The following is a 12388-nucleotide window of genomic DNA, read 5'->3' on the forward strand; positions in this document are numbered from 1 at the left end:
ATTTTAAATGTGGGAGCTGCCTGCCAGAGCTGCAGTGCTCCTCTTGACAGCCAGCAAAAATCCCCCAGTTCAGCACACCATGTGCATTACTGTTATAAATCACAGGCTGACATCAGGTTTGCAATATCAGAAATTAATTTTGAAACCTTTTATTATATGTGAGATTGAATCTAAATAGACAGGGTAGCACATGAAGGAAGGTGTTTCTACTGGAATAATACTGTCTTTCTGGTGCCATGCCATTGCTTAGAAATATCTTCTTATAACTGTAACTTTCACTGCCTCTTCAAGACAAATGAATGAATGTACAATTTTATTAGATAGATTTCCTTTGTTTTGCATAATTATTAACTTTCTAGGTTGAGTGTTGCAGGAATGAAGGAGCACATGCATCTCAGCAGAGATCTTAAACAGAAGATTTTTATCACATGCATCCCTGATAAAGTTCTTATAAGCCTTATACACATTTACTATATTTTTTAATGTACTTCATGTAATTATATTTTTGTTTACCTGAAGTCTCTAAAAAGCGTGGAAACTTTTTTCATAGCATCCTCAATCTTTAGTCACTATAGAATGGTAGCAGTATATTGCAGAATATCATGAGAAGTGTTTTGATGCAGGCTCTATTCTTGCAGTGGTGGACATGGACGTGTTGAGATACTGTTTTGAAACTTAAAGTAGTAAATCTTGACAATTTACCTTTTGTGAAACAAGGCTGCTCCAAAGAAGAATTTATTTTTAATGTTGTTTAATCTTACAGAGTCAGTTACTTTAAATTGTGCACTAGTCCTTTCAAAATCAAATTCAGATGTTTTTTCAGCACCTTATATGTTTGGAAGTGCAAATTGGTCCAAGTAGCTGTCCTTGAAAGTAAGATGTTACAACATACCAGGATAATAGCATGTGTAGTCAGGCAAGGTAAGTAATTGGATGTCTGTACAGAAATGTTTCTTATGTAAGTCTGATACTTGACAATTCTTAAAAAAATTGTAAGCCTGTAGACATAAGCTATTACTCTTTCTGCTCTCAAAATACCATGCATCAGCTCAAGGATGCTAATGGGATTGTGCTGAATAAACAGAGCCAGCTCATCTATCAATTATTTGATGAACATCTGGGCATAAAGAGGATGCAAACTGCTGATACAAAATTGTTAATAAATAAGACTTTCAGGATGCAGCAAAGGAAGAAATGGACAGCTTTTGAGGGCCTGGAGTACCTAAAAATAGACTCTACAAGGTCATAGTCTGGGGGATAAATGAGGGTTTGTTTTCTAAGGAGAATTTCATCCATTGGCTCCATTACTTCACAAAAACACTTCCCACTATCTCTGAAGTAAGCCAGCACAGTAAGGAAGGAAGGTAAACATGGTCCTGCATTGTATGAGGACACTTGTTTCAGCAGAGAGAGAGTATTACTGTAGTTGTTTAGATCTTAATTGAGCTGAGGCACACAGTCCTGCTGCTAAGCTTTGTGTTTGATAACTCCATTCTCAGTTCAGACTAGTCACTGTCGTCTATCTTGCACCAAACTCATCTCTAATCTTACAGAGCTGAAAATTGTCCTTCTGTTTTCATAGGCAATTCAAGGTCTGTAAGACATTGGCATCAAAGTGACATTTTCTAACACATTTTTCTTTCTCTTTAGCTGGCAGGTGTATCTGTAGACCATTGTTACTATAATTGCATATAATTATAATCAGTTGGGAAAAACTCTTACTTTACTAAGTAAAATAAACACTGTCCACCTGTATTGTACCAGGAGATATTTTCTCATTGTTAGCAATTCTATTCTTCAGCATTAAGGTTTCATCAATAACTGGATTTTGATTGTTTTGGTTTGTTTTTGTGATCAAAGGAAATAAAAGGGAAAAATTATTTTACCCTGTATGAGTGACAGACACCACTCATATATTTTGGGGGTGTTAGTAGTATTTTTCTCTGTCTTTGTAAAATGAAGTCAATATTTTATATTCTAAGAGTTTGCTATTCTGATATTTTTTTTAAATTGTGAAAAATCAAATCTCAACATTGATAAGCCCTGAAAAAACAACCCCCAAACTTTTCCCATGTGTATATTGCCAAGTAGTTGCTCTCTGCCTGGTGCTCTTCCTCTGTGAGCCTTTTGCCTTGATCTCTCTGCCAGGCTGCACTTCACAGACCAGTTTGTCTCTAAATAGGAGCAAAAGGAGCTGAATTAACAAATGAGCAATTTTAGCTTGTTTCAAAATCCAGGTCTCTTCCTTCACTGTGGCTATCCAGCAACCTTGATTTGTGTCTGTGACTGCCAGGTGTCTCCATTTCCTTGGGTTTTCCTCACACATTTAACACTGATCTTAGAGATTGCTATGTGCTAGCCAGAAGACCTGGCACAGGAAAAATAAGCAGGTGGAAAAAGGTGTCTGCAATTGTCAGTGGATGGTCAGAACACAATGTAATGACACCATTGTCTGTTGATGACATTTGCTTTTTCCTGAGTCAGGTTCATGTGTTTGTACCATTGTACCAGTCACGCTGTTCTATCCACAGGAGGACTTAGATCCCTGTCTCAGAGGGACTCTACTCCAAGCCATACTTTATGTTAAAATGGGGGGTGGGGGGGGTGTTTCCATTGCTTGAGAGTTTAATTTTTCTTCTCCATTGGACATATTAAATGAAAAAAAATCCTTTTGGTATTAAGAAAATAAATAACATTGATTTGAAATAACCAGTATTTTTATGTCATCAGGACAGTTTGATTTTGATAGCATAGGAATATGAATTAGAAATTTTTTTTGTTGTTTGTAAACTAGTTGTACAGCAATTTCATTAGTATGATTTCAGTCACAATTTTCAGCTTTCAGCTGCCCAGAGAAGGAAGTGCTAATGCTAAGAACTGCATTTTGTGCTTTAGGTGCTCTTGAGATGATACATTTAGATTGAAATTAATGCTTTCATGAACATTATGATAGATTTTTACTTTGGAAATGTCTATAATACATTATATATAGTATATAAAATAATCTATTTTAATTTGAATTCAGTAGTTGGAAATTACTTTTCTCTGCATTGTAAATATGCACCACAGTTTAAAATGCTCTTTTTTTGAAGGGCTGTTGGGCAGGTTGTGCATTTTTAAGTTTTTTGAGAAGCATCAGTAGAGAATTTAACATGCAGGAGGAATAAATGTGTGAATAAATAGATAAAAAGTGTGTAAAGTTCATTCATTTATTTGTTTAAAATATTTACGTGTCTCCTAAATTTTTAGCTGCAACATGAGAAAGCTGAACTGGAGCAGCATTTAGAACAGGAACAGGAATTTCAAGTGAACAAACTGATGAAGAAGATTAAAAAACTGGAAAATGATACAATTTCGAAGCAGCTCACCCTGGAGCAGGTAACTCTCATTGCACCATTATATGACAGAAAAAACCAAGTCCTTCTTTTGTCTTATATTTGACTTAATGTTTTAAGTGTGTAAGAAACTGGGCAGTATTGAGAATGTAGAAAAGTCAGTTCAGCTTTCAAAGCAATAGAAAAGTAACATAGTTTATTATGAGAAACTTGGATTAGTTTTTTTCATGGCCATTATATCTATTAGTATCTATAGTATTGTATCTATTGTAGTAGCCTTTGTGTGGGCTTTGTCTGCTGGACAGCAGTGACTTTTGCAAATGCAGCTTTTTTGTAAATAGTGCTGCCTGTTGCTGTTCATCATCTTCCACTCGTGCTGCTGGTGAGAAAAGACTGTCACTTGTGGTGGTGTTAAGTACAGTAGTAAATGATCTGTTTGTGGTCTGGTTGTGCTCTAGGTCACCTTTTGGTGGCAGCTTGGATAGCACAGCCCTGCAACTGTGAGTTGTCAGCTGTGTATATCCTTCAGAAGCCTTGAAGTTCGACTACATCCAGCTCCCTTTCTCACTAGACAATCATGAAGATTGCAGAGATAAAACACCACTTGTTTGGCTGTGTTTCCACAGGATGTTTAGACCTTGGGAGTGCTCATGTCTGATTTTAGGCATCTGCATCAAAGCATCTCAGTGGTGTCAGTAGGAGACCTTTTGACTTAAGTGGCAAACTGGTGAAACCTTTAGGCTTGTTAAAGGACTCCAGATTTTCTGCCATGTGCAGGTTCAATAATTCAGGTGATGTAAATATAGTGTGTTATCTCTGATTTCTTCTGCTGTGGAACTTTTTTGTTGCTGGTAATCTGAATTGTTGCCAGTTTTGTAGGAGTCTCCTTTTTCTGTTGACATGGATAAATTAGTTAATGGCTATCTAAATGATCAAGTGAGTTCTCTTGATTCTCATGGTAACATTCTATATGGAGACACCTATGGAACAAACTGAGAAATTAAAAGGTAGGAGTATGAAGTTGCCAACAAATCCTTACCCAGCATGGAAATTAGCATGAGGTTGAAGTAGCTCTCTTAGCCACAAGGTGGTGGTGGCTGCCACTTAATCAAAATGCAAAGTAAGTTTAACATACTAAGCTGTCGAAGTCTTTGAAATGTTAGCGTGAGCCATGGCTGAAACCTTCATGGTGTTATTTTGTCTCATTCTGGACAGACTGACTTGTGAAATCATAAAATTTGAAACTTGTTGCTACATCTAAATGTCAGTGATACACTGTTCAAAAAGCATAGATGCTCAAAGGTCTTTAGTATCTGGCTTTGAAAACTTTGTGAAGATGTTAAAATTTGGCTGTAAGTCTTGCTTAGAAATTCCATGTGAATTTAGTGTAATTCACCGTATGCCTTTGTTTTCTCTCACAGTAAGGTAGAGTAAATGTCAGGTTACTTAGGGCTTCAGCACACTTTTTTTCCTCACACAAGTTAAAAGTGCTGATTGTGCTAATTAACCAGCTGAAGCAGCAGCCTTGGGGCATGTACTGTACCTAGCAAGAAGCAACCCAAAATTGTGAGGAGAGTCATGTTGCCTTCATTGCCCACAGAGGGAATTAAGGAGAAGGGATTGTCACAATCTGCAGCACAACCATCAGAACACCTGTTAAACAGGGCTTGGAAGGAGAACTCCAGCAATGCTTTGAGCTGGGCTACATTGAGATCTGTCACTAATCAGTGAGCAGATAATTACAGCATATGTTCACTAAAATGTTTCTAAAATAGAGATGGAGAATTGTCTGTGCTTTGTGTTCTTTCTTTCTCCTTTCCATTTTTTCATCTGAACTGCTTATACCACAGGTGATCAGGAGGTAGCTGATTTCTGGTTGCATAGAACAGTATTCCTTAATAAAAATTAAATTGGATCTTTGGGTTCAAATGTGACCTGAAATAATTTCTTAAGTCAGCTTTAAGTCAGCAGAGCATTCTTCTCTGAAGGCAAATGGTGAAGAAATTTACAGCATGTGACTATTTCATTAGCTGAATGACTCAGTTAAAAAGAGCAAAATGTTCTGTGTTCCAGTTCAGTGGTTTGATAGGAAATAAATTGCTGTCAGGATTGCCCTACAGAGGCCAAGTGTGTGTACTCTTACTGTTACTATTTTTAATTGCTTTTCTGTTTCATACAATGCAGTGAGAAACTAAAATTGGTGCAGTTAGGAGATGAGAAATAACACTTAAACTGCTAATAATCATCTCCTATGTCTGCTTTGAAAGAAGAAGAACATGAGATGGAAAAATCTTTGGGAAATATTTTTTTGGAAAGCAGCAGAGAGTTAAAGATGCAAAGGGCAAGGTGGAGATGAGAAGCAGAGAAGTAAAATTTGGGATAGTGGGCTTAGGCAGAGATGAGCAAATTCAACTTTGATTTGGAATTTCCATTTCAGAAGGGAACAGTTGTGCTTTTTAATAAGTTGGCAAGACAGTTGACAAATCAATAATACAGGAATACACATAAAATGGATATTTTAGCTGCATTTTGAAGTAAACTAAGTGCATGTGTGCGAGAGAGAGAGTAAGAAGAAACACGAGTGGGTGGTGAGGAAGGTTAAAAGGAATTTTACTTTTCCTCTGAAGGGAAGGTTAAGGTCTGAAAAGCAAGCAATGCTTCCTTGTTTCAGTGGTCAAAATCAGGTGATGCTTGATTGGAATGTAGCTCAGAAGCCCTGTAGAGAGACACTAGTATGACACAGCTACTGAGCATAATCCCATCCTGCTTATTTTATTTCAGAATATTAGTGCATTGCTAAAAAAGTCAGTGACTGGAGTAGATTTAAAAGTTGACCTGAAACTATCAAGTACCAAGCCCAATACACTAATTCTTTGAATTCACAACTCCCAAAAGGATGCTCCACTTGCTTCTGCTGTAGGTGACATTCAAGGTGTTCTTCGTCCAAGCTTGAAAATCCTGACAGTGGGAGAAACTGGCAGAACACTCATGACAAGGAAGGAAGATCCTTGTTTCCAGTATGTTTTCACATTGCTGAAAATGTGGAGTTCTAGATCTGTTTCACCTGGTTTCTCTGGTGTTTTGTCAGAGCAGCTTCAGGATACAACACGGGGTTTATTTGTGTATTGTTGCTGATGGTGGTTTGACTTTGCCATTGTGCATGCTTACCTACAAGAAAATTTATAATTAATGGACTCCACTGCCTTGATGATGGTTGCTATAATACTAAATGTAATCTTAGATTTTTCAAATCCAGGCTTATAAATAATTTACTCTTTAAATTCCAGTGTGCTCTTCTTCCCACCATTAAAAGAAAAGGTTTTCTTTTCACCTGTATGTTCTTGTGGGTTGGTTTGTTGCTAGATCAAAACATAGTTGTAAAAAGACTAAGAGTAGGTGATTCTAAGCCATGCTGCATTGAAATGATGCAAAAACCATTGCTGCAGAGAGCATAACATTATGCATTAGCACTTTTTTCATCATGTGATTATCTAGATAGCTGTGCAACGTAGTAGAGATCTGGGTTTTGCTAATGTAGAAGCACAGTGTGCAGATTGCCAGGACGTTTTCTGTAGTTTCTTCCCTCTGCACTTTCCCAGCCCCAGGCATTGGCCAGACTGGTTGAGGAGCCCTGAGGCAGAGTGCTCTGTGCTCCTGGGGCTGAAGGATACAAATTTCCATCCTTGTGGGGAGGCTGAAGCATGTTGCTCCTGACTTCTCTTTTATTGAGATGTAGGTTCCTTGAGCTGTTAATGTACATCTGGAAACTCAAACATGGAAAGATTTGCTAGACAGTGTTTCTAAGTATGTTCCCTATTACTCATCAACATATATCTGCTTCTGCTTACAGTAACTATTTCTTCTAACCTTTAAAGGTGAAAGTTGTACATTCATTAAACTTGCACTAGTACCTGAAGTGTGTAAGTTTACGTTTTGTTTGGGTTTCTCAGAATTAATTTAGTGGTTAGCACTAATAGTTTACAGATTTAGATGCTGCAATAGCCCTTCAGCCAGTGATATAACAAATGAAAAATGCTTATTTCTGTTTTCAGTCTTTCCAATTTCTAATGTGAGATTTTTTGCCCAGCAAAAAAGTGGTGTTAACTAAGCTTGGCTTCGAAAAATGCTTCCATGCTATTTTCCACCGGTAAAGGTGTTGATCTGTTTCAAATATTTCATTATTGATGGCTTCTTGAATTCAGCTGTATTGCTACAGAGTAAGATCATCTGCACCTCTAAATATTCTTTCTTAATGATACTTGCATTGTATTTATACTTAAACACTAATAATATGTATCTTCATTATATCTTCTTTTACTAACTTTAGAGTAGAAGGTTCTGCATTCTATGTTTTATTAACTTGTAGTGATCAAGAATGCTTGTTCACACAGTAAGTGAATGTGATTTATGTCAAGTTAAACTTTTAATTTTATAAAGCCATTGCTAAGACAGAATTACATCTCTTTTGCTAGTAAGGATTGATACAGTAACACTTAAGGCAGTTCATGTAACTTTTTCTTTACTATAAACTTCTTGTTACGTCCTTTACCTAACAGTAGGCACACAAGGCGAACATGGGTTTTCTTCTCTTTCTTGATTACTTAACTGTGGTTCTTCCACTAGAAACAACTAAAACTTAAAAAAAAAAATAAACACTACTGTAGCGAACAGTAAATTCAGTTTGAGTTTCATAGATTCATGGTATAGGAGATGTCTTTAAATAGGTTTGATATGTCATCAGTACCTGCATGTCTAGGGTTCATGCTCCTGCTTATTGGCCAGGGACAAGTTTTCTGAGAAGATCTCCTGTTAAGGAGATAACAACTGTGCAATTACTGAATCTTGATTTTTCCAGCGCATTGTACCTGAATTGTGTCTCTTCTTCCCCTTCTCCTTGCTTCTGTGAAGCGTTATGTAAAACAGTGTTGTTGGAGCTTTCCTAATGACAGTTCCTTGCAAAAAATCCATGCCCATCATTTTCAGTAACTGTTTTTCTTCTCCAGCTAAGACGTGAGAAGATTGACCTTGAGAACACTTTGGAGCAGGAACAAGAAGCACTAGTGAACCGTCTCTGGAAGAGGATGGATAAGCTTGAAGCAGAAAAACGGTTTGTCTTGTTACAGTGCACTTGTTACTATGGGAGAGGATTTTTGTGGCATTCACATTCTCTGAAAAAATTCCTTCGCCTGGGATTTTTCTCCTGGCAGACTGAGAGGCCTCAGAGAAAAGAAAAACAATTCTTATCTCATTTGCTTCTCCTGTGTTGTGCTCACATGTGTTTGGAGATTGTTTACCCACAGGTGATTGTTTCATTGGATTCTGCTGTGAGTTGTTTTGGCTCTTTGGCAAATCAGGGCCAAGCTGTGTCAGGACTCTGGAAAGAGTCACCAGTTTTCATTATTATCTTTTTAGCATTTAGGAAGTATCCTTTCTGTATTCTTTAGTATAGTATAGTATTCTTTAATAGAATATAGTATAATATAGTAATAAATGATCCTTCTGAGAACATGGAGTCAGATGCATCATTCCTGCCTTCGTTGGAGCATTCTCAGCACATACAATAGTTTTTAATACGTCATGTTCTGGATTAAGTATGTTCATCTCTGTCCCACAAGAGTTGTCTAATCTGTGAAAACCTGGAAGAGGAAGCAGTTGTAAAGTTCCTTGTTAGCATGATGCCACACCATTGATTGCTTAGAGTAGGTAAAACAAACCAATATAAGAGATTACCTGGGAAAGCTTGAAGGAATTTATTGAATTTTTTCAACTCCTGATATCCTCTTTTTAAAGCTTCTAGTTTGTGGTCAGCTTTAAATTCATGGTGTTTTATGGTGTTTGTGATATGAGAAGCTCTTGTTATCTGCTTAAAAAAAACTTGAACTTTTTCTCAGTGGCATGCATTCATGTCATTGAGACTTCCCAATACTTCTTCAGTAGAAGTTAAAACAGTGACTCTTTATATTATTGGAACAGCTAAAATTAAAAATACATATGAAAGCAACCATCTCTTAGATGTTATAATAACAAGAAGTCAGTGTGAGGAGGAAATGGGAGAGAATTATGATTAATGATTATTAATACCTGATATTTTTATGTGGATATTGTTATGTTAATGTGACACTCCAGATCTTGGCTGGGGCCTCAGAAAACACCTGAACCTGAGTGAACTGCAGGTTTTGTAGCTTACTAGGACAACAGTTTCTACCTTTTTTATTTTGAGTTAAAAACTAAACTTTTTAACTCGTCCCCAATTTATCTCCCCTCAAACAGTAATTAAAATAAACCCTACATACCTCTCAGAATCCTTGCAATGGCTTTCTGGGGGATACAAGAGGTTTTCATTAGAATGGAAGGTAAAGTTTTCACTCTTTTTTATACAGAATTTTGCAGGAGAAATTAGACCAGCCAGTATCTGCTCCACCATCACCCAGAGACATATCAATGGAGATAGACTCTCCAGAAAATATGATGAGACATATCAGGTTTTTAAAGAATGAAGTGGAGAGGTTAAAGAAACAACTGAGAGCTGCACAGTTACAGCGTGAGTAAACAGCTTGTTTCAAATCTTCTCAAGTTTTTGCATTGTAAGATTTTTAAATGTACTTTTTTGAGTTTGAATTGAAGGTAGAAGTGGAAAAAAAAGGGGCAGGTTCAGATTACAGCATTTTCATAATTGCAGTGTTATTGCTTGTTGATGTTTTTGTACTGTAGTTTAGAGGGTTCTTTAGCTTTGCTAAAAGGATGTCTGAAAGAATCAAAAAATAATCCTTGACTTTTTTTTTGCCAGAAAAATATGTATCTATTTTTTTTTTCAGAAACTAAACAGTATTTCAACGTACGAATTTTTCAAAACATATTTATGGCCTACTTTGTAGGACTGGTGTTGCAAATTAAGAATTACTCAAAAGAATTAACAGCTATTTAAATGAAGGTCAGCTGTGTGTAAGAATTTCACTTCTTAATGATTGTGGCAACCTGAGGCAGCTGTTGCACAGTATAGCAGCATTAATTTGCTGTGTCCTTTCCTATATAAGATGGCTTTGAAGCATAAAGAGCCTCTCCATAAACACCTTCTTGTTGTGCAGGACTTTGACCCCTTGCCCAGCAGTGGGACCTGCATTTTGCCCTGCCTGCCCAGGAAGGGACTGTGCTCTGAGCACATGGCCTCAGCTGCCAGGAGGCTGCTGGCACCTTCCCTTGGTCTTTGCAGTGGCAGTCCTTCATTCCTTCCTGCTGAATCTGCAGTTCCTGTCTGGGAGTCCACAGTTGTGCCTGGCTCTGAGTCAGTAGCACTGCAGTGCAGTTGGTGAGTGAGGAGATGCCTCAGCACGTGGCCAGAAAAATCTGGGCAAATGCAGAGCAGTCAGGATCAGCCCCCTCTGGCCAGCCAGGCTACCTGGAATATTTCAACTTCCATTTAGAGAAGGAGCTTGCTATAGGCAGCAGCCTTCCTTCAAGACAGAGGTGATGGATCAAGAGTGCTCTTTTCCAGAGACCTTGTGCACAAGTTTGCGGCATTAATAATTTGTGGCTGTTAAAAGAAGATAAGGGCAGCTCATCTTTGTACTTGCAAATTCTGCACTGCAGCCTTCACTGACTGAAGTTCAGAACAAGAGCAAGGCCGTAGATTAAAAGTACTCTTTGTGCAAATCCAGCCTAATTAATTTCATTTCAAGTATCCTCTACTTTTTAAAGTGGTTTCTTTTTGAACTACTGTGATTTAGAGTAAAAAAATGAAAGCATTAATGTCAAATTTACATTGAAATTAAGAGCTTGGTTTAAAAGGACTCTCTCCCTTTGTGAACAGGTTAAACAGAACTGCAGTACAAATGGCAGAGCTGGTAGGAATGGTGGATGTGCCAGCCTGCAAGCAGAAGATGAAATTGAAATGCAGTTTTCAAATTGGTGTTTGTAATACATGGTCATTAGAGAACATCTAGTATTCTTCTTAAGTACTTACTGAAATTTGCTTATGAAATTCTGATACTTGTATTACATTTTTTATTTCTGAAACACTTCTAGGAGCTGGTGTGGTATGATAATACTGTTCAAGGAACGACACATTTAAAAGTGATACTTGCACAGAAGAGAGATAAATCACATGTTAATAGTTTGGAAACAGGTTTCTAAAGCAGGAATATTCTTTACCTTGAAGGTTGTTGCATAAAGGAGTGATAACCAAGCATGATGAATTGTTTTGGGTTTTATTAATGTCAGGGATTTAACTGTGAGCTTGCTTAAACATTACAAAATCTCACAAAATACATTGTGTGTCTCATAAGTCTTCATCGCATATTCCATTTTATTTAAGTAATGTGTCACAAAGCTTTGTAACTTTTTACAGTTTGACTTTATCACCTTAAATAATCTGTGTTACCAGACCATTTAAGTGATATTTGCTGAACTTGTTTATAACTGACAACTCAAATTGCCCCAAGTAGACCTCTGGCTGGCTTTTAACATTAAAATTGAATACAATTTTACTATTAGTATTTTAATATTAGTACATGTCCTGTTGGACAGCTTCTATGATAAGATATGTAATTGAAAGAGTGCTGTAGAATATATGTAAGGTAGCAATTTTAATACAAGTTTGAGTTTGGAGTTTCTGAACTTGTGTTGTTTTAGAGCTTGTTGTGTTGTTGCTTCCTCCTTCAAAATGAAAATATACCTTTAAAATAATTTCTTCAGTGTGTTGCAGGAAGATCTTGGTAAATGTGGAATAGCATTATTTTAATGGAGCAGGAATCAGTATTTTTTCTTAATGGTTTTAGTAATGTTTTCTTAATAAAATTTTTCTTTCTTTTCAAATTTATTTTTAAAAATATTTTTGGTTTGTGGTAGTGAGTTTTATTTTTCTTACATTTTATTTTCAAACTTGATGTCAAACAATACTTTGTTTTAGTAATTTTTATTCTGAATTAGGCTTTGAACTAATGACTTAGAGTTGAAAAATTTCAGTGATCTATCCTGAGCATTTTCTACACCTTCATCTTGAAATGTTCGAGTAAAATTAGGCACAATGTACTTGGCTGCCTGAGAAATTGAATTTT

At 36.7% G+C, this 12388-nt stretch overlaps 1 protein-coding gene across 2 annotated transcripts in view; it reads left to right on the top strand.

Annotated features, from left to right (window-relative positions):
- CCDC6 (coiled-coil domain containing 6) overlaps nucleotides 1–12388 on the top strand; it is a 48623-nt gene that overhangs the window by 23588 nt on the left and 12647 nt on the right. For both annotated transcript variants that reach the window (XM_059851142.1, XM_059851143.1), the window contains exons 3-5: nucleotides 3250–3378; nucleotides 8339–8442; nucleotides 9716–9876. In XM_059851142.1, coding sequence (XP_059707125.1) covers nucleotides 3250–3378; nucleotides 8339–8442; nucleotides 9716–9876 — 394 coding nt within the window. The remainder of the gene's footprint in view (nucleotides 1–3249; nucleotides 3379–8338; nucleotides 8443–9715; nucleotides 9877–12388) is intronic.

Source organism: Haemorhous mexicanus, chromosome 7 (genome assembly GCF_027477595.1).
Source record: "Haemorhous mexicanus isolate bHaeMex1 chromosome 7, bHaeMex1.pri, whole genome shotgun sequence".
In the NCBI taxonomy this organism is placed as follows: Eukaryota; Metazoa; Chordata; class Aves; order Passeriformes; family Fringillidae; genus Haemorhous; species Haemorhous mexicanus.